At 53.2% G+C, this 21,382-nt stretch overlaps 6 protein-coding genes across 6 annotated transcripts; 1 reads left to right on the plus strand and 5 right to left on the minus strand.

Moving 5' to 3' along the window:
* Window positions 1-185: 185 nt before the first annotated feature.
* A1O5_03079 (uncharacterized protein) lies at window positions 186-1,571 on the minus strand (the record flags this gene model as incomplete). The annotated part of the gene is made up of 2 exons (XM_007743692.1): window positions 186-346; window positions 428-1,571. The coding sequence occupies 2 exons, from the start codon at window positions 1,569-1,571 to the stop codon at window positions 186-188; spliced, it is 1,305 nt and encodes a 434-aa protein (XP_007741882.1).
* A 3,796-nt stretch (window positions 1,572-5,367) lies between these two features.
* On the plus strand, window positions 5,368-7,036 carry A1O5_03080 (uncharacterized protein; the record flags this gene model as incomplete). Its single annotated transcript, XM_007743693.1, has 2 exons — window positions 5,368-5,484; window positions 5,537-7,036. 2 exons carry the CDS (start codon window positions 5,368-5,370, stop codon window positions 7,034-7,036), a joined length of 1,617 nt encoding a protein of 538 aa, XP_007741883.1.
* A 1,118-nt stretch (window positions 7,037-8,154) lies between these two features.
* A1O5_03081 (urease) lies at window positions 8,155-10,997 on the minus strand (the record flags this gene model as incomplete). The annotated part of the gene is made up of 6 exons (XM_007743694.1): window positions 8,155-8,475; window positions 8,563-10,239; window positions 10,300-10,677; window positions 10,734-10,760; window positions 10,815-10,901; window positions 10,977-10,997. 6 exons carry the CDS (start codon window positions 10,995-10,997, stop codon window positions 8,155-8,157), a joined length of 2,511 nt encoding a protein of 836 aa, XP_007741884.1.
* Window positions 10,998-11,637: 640 nt separating this feature from the next.
* A1O5_03082 (uncharacterized protein) lies at window positions 11,638-12,667 on the minus strand (the record flags this gene model as incomplete). The annotated part of the gene is made up of 2 exons (XM_007743695.1): window positions 11,638-12,039; window positions 12,095-12,667. 2 exons carry the CDS (start codon window positions 12,665-12,667, stop codon window positions 11,638-11,640), a joined length of 975 nt encoding a protein of 324 aa, XP_007741885.1.
* Window positions 12,668-16,552: 3,885 nt separating this feature from the next.
* On the minus strand, window positions 16,553-17,799 carry A1O5_03083 (NADH-cytochrome b5 reductase 2; the record flags this gene model as incomplete). The annotated part of the gene is made up of 4 exons (XM_007743696.1): window positions 16,553-17,121; window positions 17,175-17,252; window positions 17,311-17,674; window positions 17,755-17,799. 4 exons carry the CDS (start codon window positions 17,797-17,799, stop codon window positions 16,553-16,555), a joined length of 1,056 nt encoding a protein of 351 aa, XP_007741886.1.
* A 341-nt stretch (window positions 17,800-18,140) lies between these two features.
* A1O5_03084 (uncharacterized protein) lies at window positions 18,141-20,246 on the minus strand (the record flags this gene model as incomplete). Its single annotated transcript, XM_007743697.1, has 1 exon — window positions 18,141-20,246. One exon carries the CDS (start codon window positions 20,244-20,246, stop codon window positions 18,141-18,143), a length of 2,106 nt encoding a protein of 701 aa, XP_007741887.1.
* Between the last annotated feature and the right edge of the window lie 1,136 nt (window positions 20,247-21,382).

Raw genomic sequence — 21,382 nt, forward strand, 5'->3', positions numbered from 1 at the left:
GCCTGAACCTCATTAGCTTTGCTCTGACTCTATGGTGACCTTTCTGGCTCTCTATCTTATTGCTGAGAGTGATGCGTATTATTATCCAGGATGCCCTATATCTTATTATATCGAGAGTGATGCGTACTGTTCGCCAAGATGCGCTCTATTTCCCACAACACACACCCTTCCATCGACGCTTACAATTATCCAGCCAAGGGAGGTAACGGACATTGGCCGGCCGGGTAGACAATATAGTTATCCTCCATGCCAAACGCCAGATGATTGTCCACGTGGCAGATCAATTGCCACTGGCCTTCGGCGGTCATGTTGGAATGCAACGTTTTCATCTCGCCGTCATTGATGCCTGGATTCTAGAATTAGAGAGGCCATGATGGACGTAACGAGGACTCGAGGGGAGGTGGGGAAAACGCCTCGAGTGACTTACTGATTGCGGCATAATTATTCCCATTGAGCACGAACCCATTACCATGCATGTGAAATACATGGGGATTCGAGCCAAATGCTGAGACGTACCAGATGGTCGGATCGTTGACGCAGACTTCAAAGGGAGCATTGTTCGCGTAGACATATCCATTGAGAGTGGAAAAAGTCGGGGCCTGCGTTGCGCTCAGTTGACCAGACGACATCAAGTTAACCTGTTGTGGATGCCAGATTGAGAAGTTTCCGTATCCACGGTTGAGTTGTGGGGCCGGCAAGGATAAATCGGTGCCAGAGTCTGATATGTTGGTCCCTGTCAGAAGCTCCAGGTTCGTTTGCGACATGAAAGAATCCGATTCGTCATATTGCATGTATACTAGGACGAATTCGCGGTATCGCGCCATAGTGTCGTTCATCATGCCTGGAGCATAGACGATGGTCGATCCGATCAGACCTGCGTTGTGGTCCTCTTGCATGCTCACGTACGAGTGATACGCCCACATGTGAGAGACTTGTCCTTGGGTTGGCGCCGATCCCTCATTCACCACCCATTTGTAGACGAAGCATTCTCCGGGCGCAACAGCATCGCCAGGCAAGAAAATGCTTTCTTGTCCCGGACTTGGGCTGTCAGCGTACAGACTTCCATCGTTCTCTTTATTGTACGAAAGGCCCATGGAGTGCATGGTGGCGTAGTTGTTTGAGAGGCGGTTTAGGAATAGGATCTCGATCATGTCTCCGACCTCGGCCCTGAGCGTCGGGCCATTGATACCTTGCCATGCAGGCTGAGGCGAAAGTTTGGTGAAGGTAGCGTCGGTATATCCACGGTAGAGTGCTTTTTGCCATGTTAGGCCCAGAGAACCTGGAGCTGTGTAGCCCGTCGAATTTGCTCGTGGAGAGTCCTGTATGGGAACTCCAAGCCAATTGTCCCAGCCGGATGGGACGTAATTCCAACTGACTTCCTCAGCGGCGATGTAGTATCGGCGGATCTGACCACTGAAATGAAAATCCGAAGAGATGGGACTGGGCAGAACACCATTCATGGAGGCCGTGCAAGTAGAAAGTGCTGTACTATTCTGTATCACTGGCGCAGCCACAGCCATTGAAGTCAAGAGAAGGAGGGTAAGACTCTGGTTGATTGTTGCTTTAGCCATCTTGATAGGAGTACCTGTTGACGGTTTTCGGCTCAAACACTGACGGTTTTGAGGGCATCATCGCACCTTTATATCCGCATGGGCGACCCGCTGCATGCCAGCGAGTTCGCCGCAAAGCTAGACAATCGCTGACACCTTGAGAGCATTCGCCATGCATGACTCAAAATGGAGTTCCACGGCACAAGAAGTGAGACGTGACATTCTCCTTCGGCGTCAAGGATCAGCAAAGCTGTATCGGAGCAAGGTCATTCGTCCGTAACAAACCAACATATTGCCACATTCTGGATGTGAGCACTATATCCGGCAATGGGTCCGACGGATGGGTGACAACCAGATAGCCATTTCCATTCTGTCTTTCAGGAAAGCTCTGCGTCGGAGCTCCTACCTGGCGCGTGCTTGGACCGCACACACATAACTAATCGTATACTACCCAAGTATAGTGGAAATCTGCAATAGCGAACCTAAAGCACATAGGATACGAATGCTGTAAGGTTCAAGACATCTCGCCTACCTGATGCGCCCTTTGACTGAAGGAAATAGCCTCGTGTGCCTATGCAGTGGAGCGCGATTGACCTGATCCATGACTCGGTATGGTCGTATAAGCGACTCCTGCGCAGCACGACGGGTCGGTCCCACGGTTGAAAAGTATTGGGCCCTCCGAGGACGTCGACTGTAGCATCTGACATCGGCGTTGAGATCTCAGATGGGGTCGCGCACAAACTCCATGCGTCGTCTGTCGAATAGAAGCCATCGTTCCATCTAGCCTTGTGCAGCTGTTTGTCAGCATTGAGAGCTGCCAGATCTCTAGTGTCGTCACTTGTGAGACAACGACATCACCTCTGCACGTCAGTCGATAACAGATGACGGTCTTTCCGGATCCCCCTTAATCCGACAGGCGTGGTATGAGACCGAGCAACATTTTCATGGGTATAGCTGACGCGCAACACACATTGCCGTATTTAGCAGAACAGTGACATACAAGCATAAGACTTGATGTTGAAGTCCACTTCACGGGTTGCCTGATGAGTAATAAGGCGCACACCATTGGTGGATGGGACGGCAACGTGTAAAACAATCAGGCGGGTTCCAGACTTCCAGACTGCAAACATCGGACCTAAAGGCTGCTTGTTAGAACACAACTCACAGCATCGGGTTTGGATGAAGTTTCCGTGGTTAAGTTGTCTTGTGGTGTCTTCCGGCGGATCGGGGGCATATACCGTCCTAGGTTACGGCAGCAGTGTCAGCCCTACATCATCCTCACCACCAATGCTCCAACACCATCGAGAATTTGGGTCCTTCGAGATCCTCCGCTTCAGCACTTGCTCTGATTATGTGTCATTGTTGGAGACGGATTAACCCCGAGGCTGGCCAATATTCTGGAAACATTCAGGCGATTGAACCGTGAGACGAATTGTCAATACGCCATCACTGACCTCACAGCTTTGCGGCCTACCGGATTCAACGAGAAAGAGGAAAGAAATACGCATATCTCGCATTTCAAACCCTTCGCTAATTTTAGGATCTTCTTATAGAAACCTGGGCTGTAATTAGTGAACCACTGTTTCTTCCCTGAGCTCTGTAGGCCGATCATGGTGCAAGCGCTCGAGCTTAACTTTGGGTCAAAGAAAGGTCGAGAGCAACAGAGAAGTTCTCATGAATCTTGACCAAACAGAGGACTATTCGGCTGTGCCGCAGGTGAAGCTCATAACCACAACATCTGTCGATCAGGGAACGAAGAGAGAACACCTCTTAACGAAGGACGAATATTCACACAGTAAGGGCTCTGCAGGACGAAGCGATAGAAACGAGAGAAAGTATCCATACCGGACGAGTGATCTGAGCCGTTGGGGCAGAGTGGTATTGAGATTGCCGCTTCATCGCGATTTGCGCGGATGAGAGACGCAAGTCATCGAGACGGGTTTGCTCGGCTGCTTCCTGCTGGGGTACTGAGAAGCGGAAAACCTGGTCGTGGGCTGTATATATGGTGGCTCCTGATAAGGCCAGAGTGTGTAGGTCCAGGGCGGTCGATTTTCCGCTCCCGCTCAGTTCATTGACACTCGAAGTTGAAGAGTGAAAAGAAGGGTGTTGCCTCTACAGGCTTATGGCCTCAAGCGGAAGCCTGGGGTTCGTCCTTTGACCGTGCAGACTGTTGCAACCACGCCGATTGATGATTTATTTATGCATGTACTCTGGAAATTCAACGGCGTTTGTAGCTGGCCAAGGTCTGATGTTCACAGCGGCTCTTTGTGATCATTTTCAATGGATTCGGATGTCTTGTTCCTTGAAGCTCCAGTTATCGTCAACCTCCGACTACAGTGAGTCCCTAGTCGTTATGCGAGAAGCTAGGGTTCCATGGTCGAAGGCTGTGCCTCTGTTTCCTCAAATCGGCCAATTCCTTTGGTTGTGCCACCGATGCAAGTAACCAGCTTCGGGCTCGTGCCGCTTCCGCAATAGTGCTACCTTAGTGGAAAGGCAATGGGATGACGCCCTCTCAGGCATAGCAGCTTAATCAAATGAAAGCGCTTCGACTCATAATCAGGCGTCAGTCATAAAGAGAAGCGTCAAGCTGGCCCACTATTCGCGAGACTGGTGAGCTCTCAATTTCTTGCATGGGACCAGAGGAGCCCAAACACACAAATGCGGACATCTTGGAACTCCGTGTTGATCAATGATGAAGGACGGAGACGTCCCTCTGATCAGATCGGCGGCACAGTGGCGCTGGCATGTGTCATTTCTCGCAGACTAGCCAAAGGGAGCGCTGTGTGCCTTGGGCATCAAGTGCGCTCTGCCTGGTAGTTTTAGCCCCTCGTATTGCAAGTGCTCATGGGCACAAGGCCGCATCGAGGGAGAGTCCAGTGCAACAGGGCAAAACAGGGTCATAGGACGTTGGTAGATCTGGAGGGTCTGAGCCTAAGCCTCGCGGCTAAGCACCCGCACTTGCCCGCAGCACCAGCGGCACTGCAATGGGAATGGAATCAGGCACCAATTGGAGGGATACCTGTGAGCCCAGGCAAAATGGGGAGAATTGGTCAAGAGTTGATCCAATGTGAAGGCAGCAAAGGGCCAAACACGAAGGAATAAGTGGGAAGCCCACCAGTCAGATGGACGTTGGGGGGAGGGGGCCAAATGCCTGGAAGGCAGCAGATCAATCATCTGCACGATGACATGACTTGGAGGTGGGAGGAGGTGGGAGGAAGTGGGCGGGAGAGACTGAAGCGAATACAGTACCCAGTAGACGGAGACAGGTTCTGGCAAGCTGGCGCCGATGGGAACAATCCATCTGTTGAACTGTTTGGTGACCAGTCATACCAAGAAATCCGGAAGCTTGAAGGCTACGACAATGTCGCGGGGATGACCATTCAAACCCCATTGTGGCAGTGGCACAAGTCAAGTCAAGCGGTGAACAAACCCAACAACCCGGGAGCTTGCATGAATTCTCCCACGATCCTCTCTCTATTGAATCAAATCCACATCCATTCACACAGCTCTTGGGAATCCCTTCACTGACCACCAACTCCTCCTGCCGCGCTCAAATCACTCCATCTCCTCTTCTTCAGCCAGATTGACTCGAACCTCTGCCATTTGATCCATCGCGACCGCACCCCGAACCCTACCATCCACACAGCCTCGTCCTCTTTGCCGCTCCTACGTCCCTACCTATACGCCGAGCTCTCAGTATTGTTCTCACAATTGTGTGAGTGGGCGGCCTGACCATGAGAGCGTCTTCACCGGGAATATCAAACAAGAAGATCCTTGCTGTGGTGGTCCGCAGCATCAACCACCCTTCATCACACTAATGGAACCTAACCAGACAGCGGGTTCCACTGCTGGGTTTTGGAGATATCTCATCAACCCAGACAAGAGCGCAACCCTCCAGTTTGAGCAGCTATGCCTGGGGATTGCCAAAGTCGTGGTGAGCCCCAGACAGTGGCTCGTCAAATTCAACCTGCTAATTGGGAGGACAGGCGACCCTCGAGCCGGGACCCGACAATGAACTCACCCCGTCACGTCTAGCCACCTTCTACAGAACCGTCGGCGGCAACTATGACTCGCTGTTCCTCAAATCCTCCGATCACGCCCTCTCCTTCATGTACCAGACCCTTGGGTGCTTTCACTCTCTGCAGCCGACTCCAAGTCCCTTTGAAACACCCCGAATCCCATGCCTGACGCCTACTGGCTTTGCTCGTTGGCAAACGATCCAGCTCCTTCTCTGTCCCGAGGAAAACGTCGCCTTCCTTCGGAAAGCGGTCCACCTGTGGAACATCCCGATGCCCAATGGCGGCACCTACCCAAAATACATCCCCAAGGAGGTTTTCCCAGATAGACCAGACGAAGAGATGGAGAGATGGCACAAGATGGTGACTGGCAAACTGAACCAGCAGAACTACAATTTGCGGCGCATCAAGAATTCCCCTTATCAATCCCCGCATCTTGAACCCTACGATCGACGAGAAGGCTATTTCTCCGGCGCCCACACAGGACGCCCGACAAGGCCTTCGCGCAGCAGCTCTCGCGACGATCAAGATCTTCTGGGTGATGTCTATTGCAGACGGAGCAGTGTGCCAGATTTCCCTTCACCGTCGGGGGAGAGAGGGGATCCGCGAAGTCAGCACGAGGCAAGAAAGACCCGGAGCCACTCTGCTCAAAGATCATCGCCAAAAGCTTCACCGCGCCAGCGGTCGCATACGACCGCCGCCCCTCCTGGCCACCATAAGACCTCATCAAATAGCCCCTCAAATCGGAGACAGGGGACTGCCCCGACCGAGCAGCCCGGACGACGGCCATCGTCCGGTTACAACAACATGCATTACCGCTCTCCCGCACGCACTCCCTCAACTGTGGACGAAGACACAGGCAGCGAAGCAAGTTCAGAGACCTCGCAGATGGGTCGGCATCATCGTAGATCCGACGAAGATCGGAAGAGTCGTCGCTCCTCCTTATGGGTGCCCTCCTTCATGAGATCGTCACACAAACGCCGTCATTCATCAGATGCAGGTTACCGCGCACCTGGCCCTGGATCCAAACATTCACAACCATCCCGGCCGGAGTACTACCCACCTCGTGCAATCAAGCCCCCGCCTCCGCCATCTCAACAGCCTTATGGCGGAGGCCGCCCACCGCAATGGCGGGAGACCCTCTGGGATGAGGTGCCCAGCTCCACTCCTGCGACACCCATCCCAGAAAATGCACAGGCGCAGTTTGACCCACGAGCGCCATCAATTCGTTACCCGGACCAGGCGAGCTTCGAACCACTGACGCGAGAGAGTAGCAGTGGAAGTGATAATAGACATCGCTCCTCCGACTGGGAGCGAGGAAATGGACAGAGACGACCTGTGCAACCGGCTCCAAGGATCGCCACTGTAACGGGCGTGCAAGGGCGAAAATACCCGACCGCTGACCCGATGAGCCCCGTTGAGCGCCAACGGAGTCAAACTGCTCGTGGCAACTTCACAGCCATGGTTTGAGACCTTGACCGGATGGCTCTAAACCGGCCGCAAATACCATGACATGACGAACACGAACGACTGCTCGGATTGACGAGGACAAGATGGCATACGAATCATGAGACGAAGACGGGGTGGTAACCAACGGATAGACTCTAGCCTGCTGAATGCGGGCGTTTTTGGGTGGGTGACGATTCTGTTTCGCGAACAATGAGCATGCAAACATCTCTTTTCACTTGACTATCCGCCTGCAAAGGCGGTTACGCGCCCGCAAATGGGGCGGGGCTGGCGCTATTGCAGAGTCTACGGATTGCCGTAATTCTTTGCTTTGGATATATGGTCTGTTTTTACTGAGACCTGGATAGCTTCGCAGCTGGACATGGTTAGCTTGCCCATAGCTAGAATAGCTGAAAACCAATCAGCAGTCAATCCAAGACAGACGATCCTAGACCGTGTCCCCAAAGCCATGTTCATATGAGTCCCAATCACATTTCGCTTGTGAGATACCTCCTCGCCCGGACTGTGCATGCAAATGTACTTGTCTTCGCAAAATATGGCGCCCTCAGTCCGGCATTGAACCTGCGCAGGCCCTACCAGGCCAACAACCCCGCCCCGCCCTCCCTTGGGGAGAAGGGCCTTCGAAGTTGGGAACCATAGGACACCGCACGAAGTGTTGGTTAGTTATCGGTTATGATATCAGTTATTATTAATATGTTGGTGAAAGTTGATATGTGCTTAAGTTGGGCTTCTTCGAGACAGAAAAAGAAAGGGGGGGGGGGGGGGGGGGCTGAGGAGCTCGAGCACAGTGCTTCACTCGACCTCTACGCAAATAGACACTCGTGAGCAATGAATGAATGGGCTGTTACGCGGGCTACCGAGTACTAGATGGTCGAACTGGGTTTCTTCTCGTGATGGCTTTGGCGCAGGCAGGCAAGCAAGCGAGCACCCGAGCGTCCCAGCGTCTCGGCGCTCAACAATGCTGAGACTCATTCACAGCCATCCCTAACTACATACCCATAGCTAATTCGGCCCTTTTCCTCCGTTCGTTGCCCTCTTCTCTTCTCCCCCCGCCCCCCCTTCTCTTTTAAAGCGGACAGTTCAGGGTAGTACATACAAATATTATGCTCCAGACGTACCAATCAGTAAACAAAGTACGTTTGGCCCAAGGGCACCACCTCAGCAGGGGCGGCGGTGCAGAGCATGCCGTCAGCCTCGACCCTGTACGACTCGGGGTCGACCTTCATCTTGGGCATGGCGTCGTTGAACTTCATGTCCTTCTTGCTGACGGTGCGGCAGCCCCTCACGGCCTCGACGCGCTTGGACAGGTTGTACGAGGCCACGACCCCCGAGGCCAGCGAGTGCTGTGACACGAATGTGATGCTCCTAGAAGGCACGTGCGCGGCGAACATGGGCCGCATGATCACCGGTTGCACAGTGGGGATGGAAGCGTTGGGATCGCCCTGTTTGTGAGAATTGGCGTTAGCTTGGTGGACGAGGCTGAGGCCAGCAAAAAATAGGGGTGTGAGGCGAAAAGGAGGGGACATTACCATTTGCGCATAACTTATCATGCCTCCTTTAACCACCAAACTGGGCTTCGTGCCAAACATGCTCGGCTTCCAGAGTACCAAGTCTGCCACTTTCCCCACCTCGACACTGCCCAATAAGTGGCTCATCCCCTGCGCGATCGCCGGATTGATCGTATACTTGCTCAGGTACCTCTTGACCCGGAAGTTGTCCGCATCCGTGCCCTCGTCTTCTTTCAGCGTTCCACGCTGCTGTTTATTCTTGTTCGCCGTGTTCCACGTGCGAAGGATCACTTCGCCGCAGCGGCCCATCGCCTGCGAATCGGAGGACATCATAGAAATCGCGCCGAGGTCGTGGAGCACATCTTCAGCCGCGATGGTCTCTGCGCGAATGCGGGATTCGGCGAAGGCGACATCTTCCGGGATGTTCTTGGAGAGGTGGTGACAGACCATCAGCATGTCGAGGTGCTCGTCCAGCGTATTCCTCGTGTACGGTCTTGTGGGGTTGGTCGACGAAGGGAGAACATTGGGATGTTCAACAACGGAGATGATATCGGGTGCGTGTCCGCCGCCGGCACCCTCGGTGTGGTATGTGTGAATGGTTCGACCCTTGAAAGCAGCGACAGAGGATTCCACGAAGCCAGACTCGTTGAGCGTGTCGGTGTGAATGAGACATTGGACGTCGTATTCATCGCACACAGATAAACAGGTATCAATCGCGGCGGGAGTCGTGCCCCAGTCTTCATGTAATTTGAGACCGCAAGCACCGGCTTCGCATTGCTCACGGAGGGCAACAGGGGAGCTGTCGTTTCCTTTACCCGTGATACCGTAGTTGATGGGAAGTGAGTCGACCGCTTGAAGCATCTGTTTCATGTGCCATTTTCCGGGCGTGCAGGTCGTCGCGTTGGTACCTGTACTGGGGCCGGTGCCACCTCCTAGGTAGGTGGTTATGCCGGCTGCGACGGATTCATATACCTGTTGAGGACAGATCAAGTGAATATGGGAGTCGATACCTCCTGCAGTGAGGATGCTGTGTTCGCCCGCAATGGTATCAGTGCCATTGCCCACAACCATGTTGGGATGGACACCGTTCATGACGTCCGGGTTGCCAGCCTTGCCGATGCCCACAATGATGCCGTCCTTGATTCCAACATCGGCCTTGTATATGCCAGACCAGTCGACGATGAGGGCGTTAGTGATGACCGTGTCGAGCACATCGGCATCTTTCCGATCGGATGCTTGCCCCATCCCCTCTCGAAGAGTTTTGCCGCCACCAAACTTGCATTCGTCACCGTAGACCGTCATGTCCTTTTCGACCTTGATCCAGAGATCTGTCATTCCCAATCGGACAAGGTCACCAGTTGTGGGACCGAACATGCCGGCATAGTCTGCACGGGTCATGGAGGCCACGTCTATATGGGCCAAGTCGCCAGCAGGTTCAGGTGCGTGGGCAAATCCGGCTTGTTGAAGCTTCTGTACGATTTCTTCTACACGAGATACATCAACGGCACCAGAAGCGAGATTGTTTCCGCCATGTATCGCTTTGTTGCCTGCAATCTCGACCAGCGTGACTGTTTTGGCGTCTCCGGGCTCGAAACGGACCGAAGTACCCGCTGGAATGTCTAGACGGAAACCATAGGCTCTGCCTCTGTCGAACTCTAGTTGTGGATTTGTTTCAATAAAATGATAATGAGACCCGATCTGCGGAGTGAGATGGTCAGCCTTGGAGATATCCTGAGCAGAGCTGGGGCTAGTCAATACCTGTATTGGTCTGTCACCCTTGCTAGTGATCTTCAATCGAATTCTCTTCCGTCCTTCGTTCAACGTAATCCTACCTTCTTTGACAGGGATGACGGCACCGGGCATTTTCTTGTTGTCATACTCACTTGCCTCTGGTAGTGGGAATGCATCTTTCGACGGCACAGGAAGGAAACTTCCATAAAGCGCCTTTTCAAGGTCTCCATCGTCGGAACTGATCGGGTGGTGGACAGTGACCAGATATGTGCCAGTCTTGAAGGTACCCTCGACTTGCAACTCGGTCAAGGTTGAGACAACAGAAGGCAGAACATGTCGTCGACCGAGCATGGTCTTGCCGATGGACATCAGGTCGGCAACTGTGTGGTTTCCATCGCGAATCAGCTAGAGTAGTCGGTCATTAGGGTATATCACCACGGTTCTTGAGCTCTTGATGATACCTCGTGTAAATTGCTGGCAATCAGAGCCTGCAGCACAGATCAGTCCATATTCCTGAGGTTGTCTTCCAGCGAGTCACTCACGCAAGCCTCTGAATGGTTCAGTTTGACCCCTCTGGCGAGTCTCCTTTGGGCCAGGAAGCCCAGCTGAGATATAACGAGCTTATCCAGCTGTCCCAGGAATAGACGAAATCAGTGCCAGGCTTTCTCAGGCGATGGTCGCCCACGGAAAATTGACATTCATACCTCTTTCGGAACGAGCTGCATCGTGGACACCGATCCGTCCTCGAGGCGGGTGCAAGCTAGGACTTCAGCTTTTGAAGAAATTCGACACTGTCCCATCGAGAAGGCGATGATATTTATCTATGTCCGTTCGTCCTATCATGGTCGAGGGGTGATGCGGGGCAAAGGAAGAGCTCGAAGTGGCATGAGGCAGGTTCCATCTGGATAAGCAGTGAACCCCGGTCCATACCGTCGAGCTCTTCGAGTGGTTCTTTTGCAGGCCTTAACGGTGGCAAGCTTTCTAACCACATGCATTGGGGCATCAGTGCGGAGAAGGAACCGAGACAGGAACTTTGTTTTGGCCTGGTGCGTCATTCAGAGAAGGGCTGCGACGAGGTATCAGGAGGGGCAGGCAGGGCAAGGCATGGATGGAGCAACTTCAGAAAATATTTCAGCATTTGACGGCATTGAATCGACTAGTTACTCGGCCCTTTGCATAGCGCTCGAAACTGTTTCAGCACAGCGCCGACCAGGGACCGCCTTTCATTATGAACATTCCATGACAGCAGAACTCATGACAGCGAGAGTTGAGTCCCTAAATTCCAAAATTCCCAGACCGAAACGAAAGCCGTAGCGAATGATCATATCCACACAACCCCCGCAGAACCCTGTTTCCTCGGTGCGCTTACTTCTTCGACTTTTTGGACTTCTCGGGCTTGGTTGACGCAGGGGCAGCGGCCTCCCTCCGGCTCTTCTTCGACTTCCTATCCTTCTCTGGAGACTTGGCCTCGGCCTTGGGGGTTGCTTTGCTAGGAGTAGGTTCGGCATCTTTGGTCTTACGTCTCTTAGACTTGGGAGGGGTGGGCTCCGGAGCTGGAACTTCTTCCTCTTCTTCCTCTTCCTCCTCCTCGACAGGCTCTTCTTCCGTTTCTGCTTCAGCATCCATACCGGCGATGTGCTCAGGAGCTTTGCCCATCTCCACCAGGCGCGCTGCAGTTTCGTCGTCAGGGACGGGTTGACCAGCTTTGTAGGCTGCCATCTTGACGCGGTATGCGGCCAAGTTCTTCTGATATTTGTCATCCCATATCTGCGCGGGTGGTCAGTCGATGCCAGCAGCAAGAAACAATCAGCTGAATACGTACGCTCTTCTCGGCAGGGCTCATCTCAGTCCACCGGCGGGTTCCCTCATCTGCAACCTCCTTTGGCTTAGCTGAGTCGCCCAATTCCTTCGCAATAGTGGCGCGAGCACTTTGCATGTAGAGAAAGTACGGGGTGAGAGCGCGCTTCGGGGCGTTGGGATCATGAGGTGTCCTCTTGCGCTTCTTCTTCCCATCTAGTTCTGGTTCGGGTGCAGCCGCTGGAGCAGCATCGGCAGGCCGAGCACTCAAAAGACCAGATTCGGTAAGTATGCTGGTGAGGTTGGCGTCAATGGGGTTCAGGCCATGTTTGCCAGGCGTCAGGACCGTGTTGGCATGTTGAATGTAGGCGCGCGAAAGGTCTTGAACCGAGGATTGCAGTGTTGCAAGAGCAACAATGACCTGGGGGTATGTGTGAGTAAATGGTATGGGATCATTGCGCACTTCGCGGATCGACTCGCCGAGGACCGCCAAATCTTCAGTGAGAACCTCAACGCATCTGATGGATGCACGGTTCAACAGATGCCCAAACTCAATGCGCTCAGCATTGATGTTGACTAGACCTGAGCTTGAAGGCATGGCAAAGGCAATGAAACATGAAGCATGGGAGATGTGCTACAAAGTTTGGAGATTGTGTGTGCGACGGTGAGGTGGGTGTACTTGGGGAGCAACAGCGAGGTGGGTGTTATGGTCGAATGCGAGTTGGGGCAAAGCCTCGTCGCGGGGTTGAGGGTTGGACGCGTGTTGTGGGTGGTGAGGCAGAGAGACAAAACAAGCGAATATACAGAAAAAACCACGCACGTACCGAATCCCGGGTTCGCTGAAAATCAGCAATATTGACCTGGGTCGTTGCAGACTCGGGGTCGTGTGTCTTTTTTGCCATGGCGTCTTGCACCCAAATAGCTGGAGACTTTGCTAAGGGTATGAGCAACCGACAATACAGGCGCCTATAAGCGACGGCGATGGGAGGTTGCAAGGCTGAGCTTTAACTAAAGGATGGGTGGCGGGACGTGAAGCCTGAAGCGTGAAGCCAGAAGCCAGTGTATGGGAGAAAGCGAGAGGTGCGAGAGCTGGGAGATGCAGAAAGGAAAGGAAAACGGGGGTAGGGCGAGGGCAGCTGGGGGGCGGGCCTGTTTAAGTGGGCGAGGAGGGTGCATGGGCTGCCGCTGGATCAACCCAGAGGAAGTGGAAGAGGGAAAAAAAAAACAGCAGCTGCGGGAGGATTGATCACGGCCACCTGGCAGCTCCCCCCCTCTTTTTTTTTTTAAGCCCCCCTCTCCTCCCTCCCTCTCCTTCTGCTCGGCCTCTAAGGATGCCGGGATGCTCTCTGTACAGTGCTTGTTTCGGTGTCCTGCGAGCTCCACTGTCGCGCCGCTAAGGGTGCCTTCCTAAGGTCTAATTGGCTCCTAATGGGACCTGCCTCGTTGAAGCTGCTGCACTGTGCCGGCTTTAAGCTTGTAGGCTTCAGTGTTATTCGCCCCCAGGTCCAGAGGGCAGCTTTTCCTGCTGCAACACCTGGGCTTGTTTCCCCCCCCCCCAACCCTGCTTGACCCTGCTTGACCCTGCTTCTCCTGCAAGCTAAAACAGCCTAGCCTAGGCTCACTTGCTGGACTTGTGCGCTGCATTTAGAACCCAGCCCTCGATTCACTGCCGAACAGAGAGGCGCCATTGCCCTGTCTGTGATCTGGGTATGCATGTTACGAAGCTTCTCTCAGAAACGACTCATCGGTCTGGGACGCTCTACAAGCAGTCCATTCCCCAAACCCTTGTGCTGCAGGCGCGCTGCCATCCCCTCTATCCGCCCATTTCGGCGCCAGTCTGACAGATGCAAATTGTTGCTTATGCTTTTCGCTTGCCTCACCGTCCGGTTTGCTCGGGACAGAGATTCTGCGAGGACAGCTTCTCAGACAGAACCCAGGCTCTCCTGTTGCTCAAAAAGAGACGGCCGTATGGAACCAAAAAGGCCACAGCGAGCGGCTGCACTGCTGTCGGGAGCACAATGACAGGCATTGGCACCAGAGAGTGGAGGGAAACTGGTAGGCAACACGCCACCGAGCAAGATGGATGGGTACCTCTGAAATGCCGCTGCAAAGCTTAAGCTGGCAAGCTCCGGGATCGCTGGAAGAGGGCATCACAGCAACTGCCAGTCAGACCACCCTGACCACCCTGCATGGCCTTGGACTCGCAATTCTGATCATCAGCACCCCACGGAGCTGCATAAGCGCTTCTGGGCGGCCGCCTACCTGGGAAATTTTCGAGCCTGTCTGACTGACCTGCTTCAGGGTGAAAGGCCCCGGGTTAGCGCCTAGTCGACTCTCTCAGTTTCAGTTGACAGCAATGCTGACCGTCACGAAGATTGTTGCTTTGGAACCCCCAAAGAATCAGCGCCCCTCCGACAAATCAGCGCCTGGCAGCGGTCGCCGTTCGCTGTCCCTTTTGGGCGTCCCAGGCACATCACTCTGTCAAACGACCCGCCAGAGCCGGATCATCGCTGGCGAAGCCCCGGTCATGCCTGTTGCGTCGTGGCTTCCACCATCCCGGAAGCTCGACCTCGGCAGCTCCCCCAGGCACTCTTGTCCTTCTACTTCCGGCTCACTAGGCCTCCGTGGCGTTGCCAGGTGGTTGTCTCCAATCTCCATCACACCCGAATGGCAAGGGCACTTTTGCATTCCCTCCAGTACCTCGCTCCCACGACCAGTCTGCGGGTTGACAGTTTGCGGAGGAGGCACTGGTGCCACTGCTCCGGGCACCTCATCACAGGCATGCTACCAAGTCCATTGTCCTCCGTACTGATAGCCAGAGCAAGGTATACAAATGGATAGGAGCCAAACCAGGCGACCTTAGACCTTGACCTAGTCTTTGCCCATAGCCGCCTGGACCTCGAGATCGTTAAACGCAGTCCGACTAAATTCTTTTCGTTCTCGAACGGCTTCCCTACACTGCTCTAACCTAGGCGCCAAAGTGCCTTTCTCCATGAAACAATCCCTTGCTCCAGAGCAAGCCTGTGTTTCCAATTGTGCCTGCATCAAAGCAACTACACGCGACGGTTCTGACTGAACAAGAAACTCTTCAGCTTAAACTCAATGGTCATTCAAAATAAAAACCTTAGGCTCGTATGAAGATAACATCAAGCCACAGAGTCACACGGGTTCTTCCCCCCCCGTGTTCATCATTTCTTAGGCCTGATAAGCTCCTTCCAGTTCCACCAGCAACGGTTTATATCATGTTCAATAAGATCCATGTGTATCACTCGATTCAATAATACGAACTCGTTAGTATGTATCAATGATACCGCAATCTTAGTAGACTGTTTGACAGACTCGTGCAGATATGTTCTTCGAGTACTCGGACTGTTACTCAACGAACTGGCGCGCCTGCTCTATGTCGGGGCTCGCACTCGACTGTCGAGAGAGCACTTGGGCGTTTTGGTAGAGACACACCCTCTCAAACTCCGCTGCGCTATTGGCATCATTGGCGGATTCAATTCAACGGCTACCAGACAAGGCTTGATCGCAACTAGCTTGGACCCCGCGCAAGGCTGAGCTTTCGGGCCTGCTCATTTGGGACAACAGCACTCAATCACTTCATGGCACTGATACTATCATTGCCACTTTTTATCTATACTCCGTAGGTTCATGCTAATACCTACTAGGACACGATCGCTTCATGAGTCGGTGACTGATTCAACTTCTGCCTTCACAGACGTGGGACTACACAATGACCAGTGACGATTTCAAAACAAACCGAGGCCTCAGAATTGTTCGTTTGGAAAACCTCTTCCTCGCCCCGAAAAAGAACCACTTGGGTGAGCGTGAGAAGAAAAGCGAAGTCGACCAACCTACACCCATCCGCCCTCACAGCGATCCAGCAATGATCTAGTAGACCGCGGTTAGAGGGGGAGGAGTAGGCGAGAAGGGGGAGAGATGAGGCGTGGACTTAGAGGGCCCAGTATATATATTCTCCCTACATGTACGAGGTATGCATAGGTCCATACTCCGTACTTATCGACGGCCCTGTGGACCTGGCTAACCAACTAAAACCAAGGACCTAAGCAAGTAGCTAGGTAAGTACCCACCTATGCCTACGAGACGCCGGGACAGCGTTGCTCTGGGGAGGCAAGCAGGAAAGTCCTCGTCCTACGGAGGATATTCATACCCAAATCAAGACTCTCACCTCTGCAGGCACGACGGCAACAGTAAATAAGGGTTGCACTTCGTCATGATAATCTCAAAAATTTCTTTATTGACAGTCTACTTGAGTTTTGCTTTTTTTTTCTCCATTGGTTTGTGCAGAGTTGGACTGACTGCTCTGGTTAAGCGAAGTCTCTTCTTAGTGGTCCTCTATATGTACAAGAGTTTAGGTGACTGTTGTACACTTTTTCCCGCGGCCTGTTTATTCTTTTTCCCGCCGTCAAGTTCTTCGACCATTCCTCTCCTCGTTTCGTCTCTAGTCGTTCCCCCAAGTCTAGAATTTGAACACCTGGTCCTTGGCGTAGCCCAACTCTTTCAGGATGCCGGTCAACTCGCCCTGGTCTTGGGGAGATGTTTTCGCACCACTGATCGCCTTGTACATACCCGGAGGTCCACATACAAAGATCTTGATGTTCTCGCTCTTCGGATCTGGAATGACCTCCTTCAACAACTCCTTGGTGATGAACCCTTTGCCGTACGGCCAGCTCTCAGGCGGGTTGTCCAAGGTATAGAAGCACCGGAACCGCTGAGGGAACTCGTTCTCCAGCTGCGACAGCTCCTGCTTGAGCAGGATATCCTCTTCCTTGATGTTTCCAAAGACGAGCGAGACTTTGGTCGTGTCGTCGGGGTTCTTGAAGATAGTGCGGATCAATTGGTACATTGGTGTTATACCCGTACCGCCGGCGATAAGCGTGATGTGCTCGTGTTTGTTTGGCGCCCAGGGGTACTTCGGGATGGGACCTTTGAAGGAGAGAGTTTCGCCTGGCTTCATGCTGTGGAGGTGTTCGGACATTGGCCCATTGGGATAGACCTTAACCAGCAGTTCAAGATAGCCTTTCACGTCTGTAGGAGCGTGTGAGTTGAGCGGAGACAGTTGGTGGGAACGGGATTGTTACCTTCATCATTGATGGGCGTGTATGGTCTAATGACCGGCTTTTCTTGGTCGGCTGGTTTGAATTTTGTGACGATGGCAGCTTCGAGACAATCAATGACCATGATCGACCGTGTACATTTCGACGTCATTCGACTTACAAGCAACGTTCAACCCGCTCACATGCTCCTTATCCGGAAGCTCAAACTGGAACCTTTTGGTATTGTGGTTATACGGGATGATCTCGGCGAGCTTCAAATCGATGAATCCCTGCTCGCCACCCGTAAAGGTCTTCCCAGGCGCGGGGCCCTGCTGGTCCGTCTTCTTCGCATCCTCGGAGGGCTTGGGAGCGTCGGTTTTGGTAGTCTTGCTGCTAGATCCTAGGTAGTTGTAGCCAATGATGCCTGCGCCGACTGCAGCGGCACCCACGATCCAAGGCGTCGACGAGGAGGACGGTTTTTGAGCTTCGGTTGCGTATGTGCGGAAGTTCTGTGTGTAGGGACGAAGTGTGAGTTCATTTGTAAGCTTGAAGATGAAGCACCATGTCCATTGAGGAAGTTGTGGATGTTGCCCACGAGGGAATGGACATGAAAAAGGTCACGTACCTGGCGAAGAGGCCCACAGGACCTCAAGACTGATCTGGCAAGCATGGTCGCGGAGACTTAGAAGTGAATGAGGCGATAAAAAGAAGCGGGAGAGAAAGATAGACAATGGTTTGTGAGACGTCGAGGGAAATCGAGATGGCGTCAACAATGGGGTTTCGAGCGCCGAGCTGGAGTGGTTCGCACGCGTAGCCAATTGACGTGCTTTCGGTCTTTACAGCATCCGAGTCTGTTAAGGCCGAGCCCAGGGCAGGCGTAGGGCAACACAGGGCAACACAGGGCTAGCTTGAAAATAAATAGTCCATACCCAGTATAGGGAGTACACATATATACTCCTACGTGCTCCTTATACCGCTTTACCAATTCCTCCGAGGGATAGAACTTGCAAGTTACAGCTCAATCTCCTCACTGTCGTGTCCAATGTGGCCGACGCTCCTCAAGGGCATCGCGTCCCAATCCGAGCTGTCATTGTGTACTAGGCACTTTATCGCAGCCTTGTACGCCCACAATCTCTCTTGCCTCCGTTTTAGCGTATCTTCTGCGTCGAGGGGCTGCCTTCCCAATATGTGCGCACCTTGGCCATCTCGCTGAGATCCCGCAACTCCCGAGGACTGCTCTTCGACATCTTCATCAGATAAGACCAACTGGTCCCCCGCTTGCCCATCAAACGCCGAAGGGGACAAGGACTCGCCGTCAGAATCGTCCACTCCCAAAGAATCCCCGTCGACGCTCCCCTCGCGCTGGTGGAATGCTGCATCGAGTTTGGGAAGACTGGTGGGGCTTAACTCACGTCGTTCGTCGTTGCAGCCCTCTTGATCTGGCGCGGCATCTCTGAGCTCAGCAGCCTTCTTGGGACATCGCAGAATCTCCCCGTTCTCGGCCACACTCACGCCGTCGTTATGGTTGGTAACCTGGGATTCCGTCTGCTGAGTATCGTCATCTCCTCGTTTCCTTTTACCGCCAGCAGCACTGCTAAGACTCTCCTCCTCTTTCAACTTTTCAACTAGTTCTCGAGTCTCTTGATCAAAGTAGAACCTTTGGCCTGCACAGAGATCTCCGAAAAGTGCTTGCATGCTGAGCTCTTCGGACCAAGTTTCCGGGCAGACAGTACAGGGGCAGATATCCCTTGGTCGAAATAGCCCAACAAAATGACGAAGCTCATTATATGAGGAATGGCGAGAATACGGAAAGCGTATGGTATCGTTTGTATCCATCTGAGGTCTTGACTCTTGATTGGAGTGCGTGAGCTGTAGACCCGAAGGGTCTGTCTCCCTGTATCTGCTCGACAGGAAGGGCACAAGATCTTCCAGTCGTATATGACCATTCTGGTCTACTTTTAGCTCATCAGGTTCTTCAAGAGCCAGAGACCAATCTCGTGTCATTCCGGATTGACCAAGGCCCTGGAACACCTTTGACTTCAATGAAATGTCGTCCCCGGAAGACGCAAAGAGATCCAAAAGCTGTTGAAAGGATGCTCGATCCTCCAGCTTCAACTCAGACGTCGGATAGAGGTCTCTCGCTCCTCCTCCAGCTCCTAGCTCTCTGATCTCGCTTCCATCTTTGAGCCTCGAAATGATTGGAGTAATCCACTTGATGTTCTTCATCTGTTTGATCTCAGAGTGACACTTCAACCCAGGTTCGCAGCTATGAATCCTTGCAGTGTTATCTAGAGTGAAACAACCTGGAAGCTGACTGTTGCCGATGGTGAATCCTGTTAGCGCACCACTCTCATGGTTACCAGTATCCTCGAGCCCCTTGCCATATATCCTCAGTTGATATTCGTCCACATGGACACGGGATTGCAAAACATTGGACAGGGCGACCCAAACATTTTCGTAGCCTAGAGTCCACGCCCGAAAGTAGAATATAGTTTCCGGAGAGCACTGACTCACTTTCTCAAGAAGCTCTTTTAACCCTTCAGCTTTTTTCGGGAAGTTGCTGTATGGTTCATCGCGAGTGGCAAACGTGGTATCAAGATAGATGCAGTCAAGATGTCTCAAGCCGCAAGCATATGGTAATAAAACAGGGTTCTGCACAATTGAATTCACCCACCAAGATTCAGCTCTGATGTCTCCCGTGTAAAGAATAGCCTTGTCCTCGCCTTCGATCAAGAACATGACCGCACCAGGGCAATGGTTCGCATCCAGCAAGGTCACTCGAATGGTGGATTTTGGACCGAGCTCGAGTTCAACAGCGGTGTTCATCGGGAGTGTTCGAAGGACAGTCTTCAGATGCCGATAGTGTTGCTTGCGTGCTTCAAGGATGCCTTTTGCAAAGTTGATGCGATGGGGATACTTTTCCATATTAAGCAGGATACCTTTGGTTGCGGCCGAGCAATATACGAACGGCATCTTGACCGACTCTAACCCGAGTAAGTGGTCGCTGTGGACATGACTGAGAAAATACGCAGCAGGCGGTGGCCTCCCTGGATGACGTCTGAAGTAGTCAATTCTGATGCTGGGAAATTCCTTGACAAGGCCATTGAACGTCGACATCTTGGCCAATGACGCCTAGAATAGTGCCAACCAGTCCACCCCTCGCGCCACATACCCTCGACTGCAAGGCTGTAGATCTGACCAGGTGTTACCCCACAGGCTCCGACGAGGTTCCAGGGCGATGGGGCCTATCCGTGGGGTGACTTCGCAAAGGGTGGCCAGTCAAGAGGCTGCCCGGAAGAGATCCTGGCCAACGGCAGTCATGACCTGCAGGCACTTTTCGAGCGAGGGAGGGGCCTGCCGGTAGCTTGTCGTATCGGAAAAGCAGGCCAAAAGAGGATTGGCAGTAGGGTGGCCACGCACAGGCAATGGCGTAAAAGCTTGCCGCCTATTTGTCCACTTGACGAATGTTGAACCCAGGCGTCAGGGTCATGCACGGGCTGACCTGGCCACCTGACAAACGGGAAAACCGCCAAAGGCGAAAAGCGGGTTTGGTCGTGATAGAGGACGTGACTGTGGTTCGAGGTGTGGAAGGCCAAAATCTGCCCGGTTGGATCGATGGTGATGTGGCAGACCCAGTCGCTTCGGACCTGATTCAGGTGAAGGAGAAGGGAAGCAGCAAACAGGAGGGAGGAGGGAGGATCAAGGCCAAACGACGTCTCAGTGCATCGGTTTGTGCCAACGCACCGAGTGCTGGCAAAATCTGGACCCAATTCAACGTCGATTCGCATTCAAATCCCTATTCTCTTTCTTCTCTTGCCCTTGGCTGCGCTTCACTAGAGGGGTGGCCGCAAACAGGTTACCGCTCGTTTGTCGGCGAGTGATTATATATGTAGGCCGGATCGGTGACACTTTCGAAAGTCGAAACATCCAAGCGGGAGTCGGTCGTGTCAGTTGACGCCTGGACTCCGAGATATTTGGCGGTCACTCCGTTCTTCAGTGAGCATTGTCAGCGGCGGGGTTTAAGGAGCCTGCTAAGCCTGTTCGCCTGCGCAGTCTGGTCAGCGGTCACTGGTGGTACCTGAAGCTAAAACCGAGATCCTTGCCGCCCCCAGGGCCCCAAAGGAACAAGACCACCGAGCAAGAATCTAGCGGACTCCCTCGAATTCCATCAGGAAGCGTCAAAACCTCAACAATCCCCCTCATTATAATACGAACTCTGCCCGCTCTCCAGCGGTACTTCCCTAGCAGCTACC

Source organism: Cladophialophora psammophila (assembly GCF_000585535.1).
Source record: "Cladophialophora psammophila CBS 110553 chromosome Unknown aczJe-supercont1.4, whole genome shotgun sequence".
In the NCBI taxonomy this organism is placed as follows: Eukaryota; Fungi; Ascomycota; class Eurotiomycetes; order Chaetothyriales; family Herpotrichiellaceae; genus Cladophialophora; species Cladophialophora psammophila.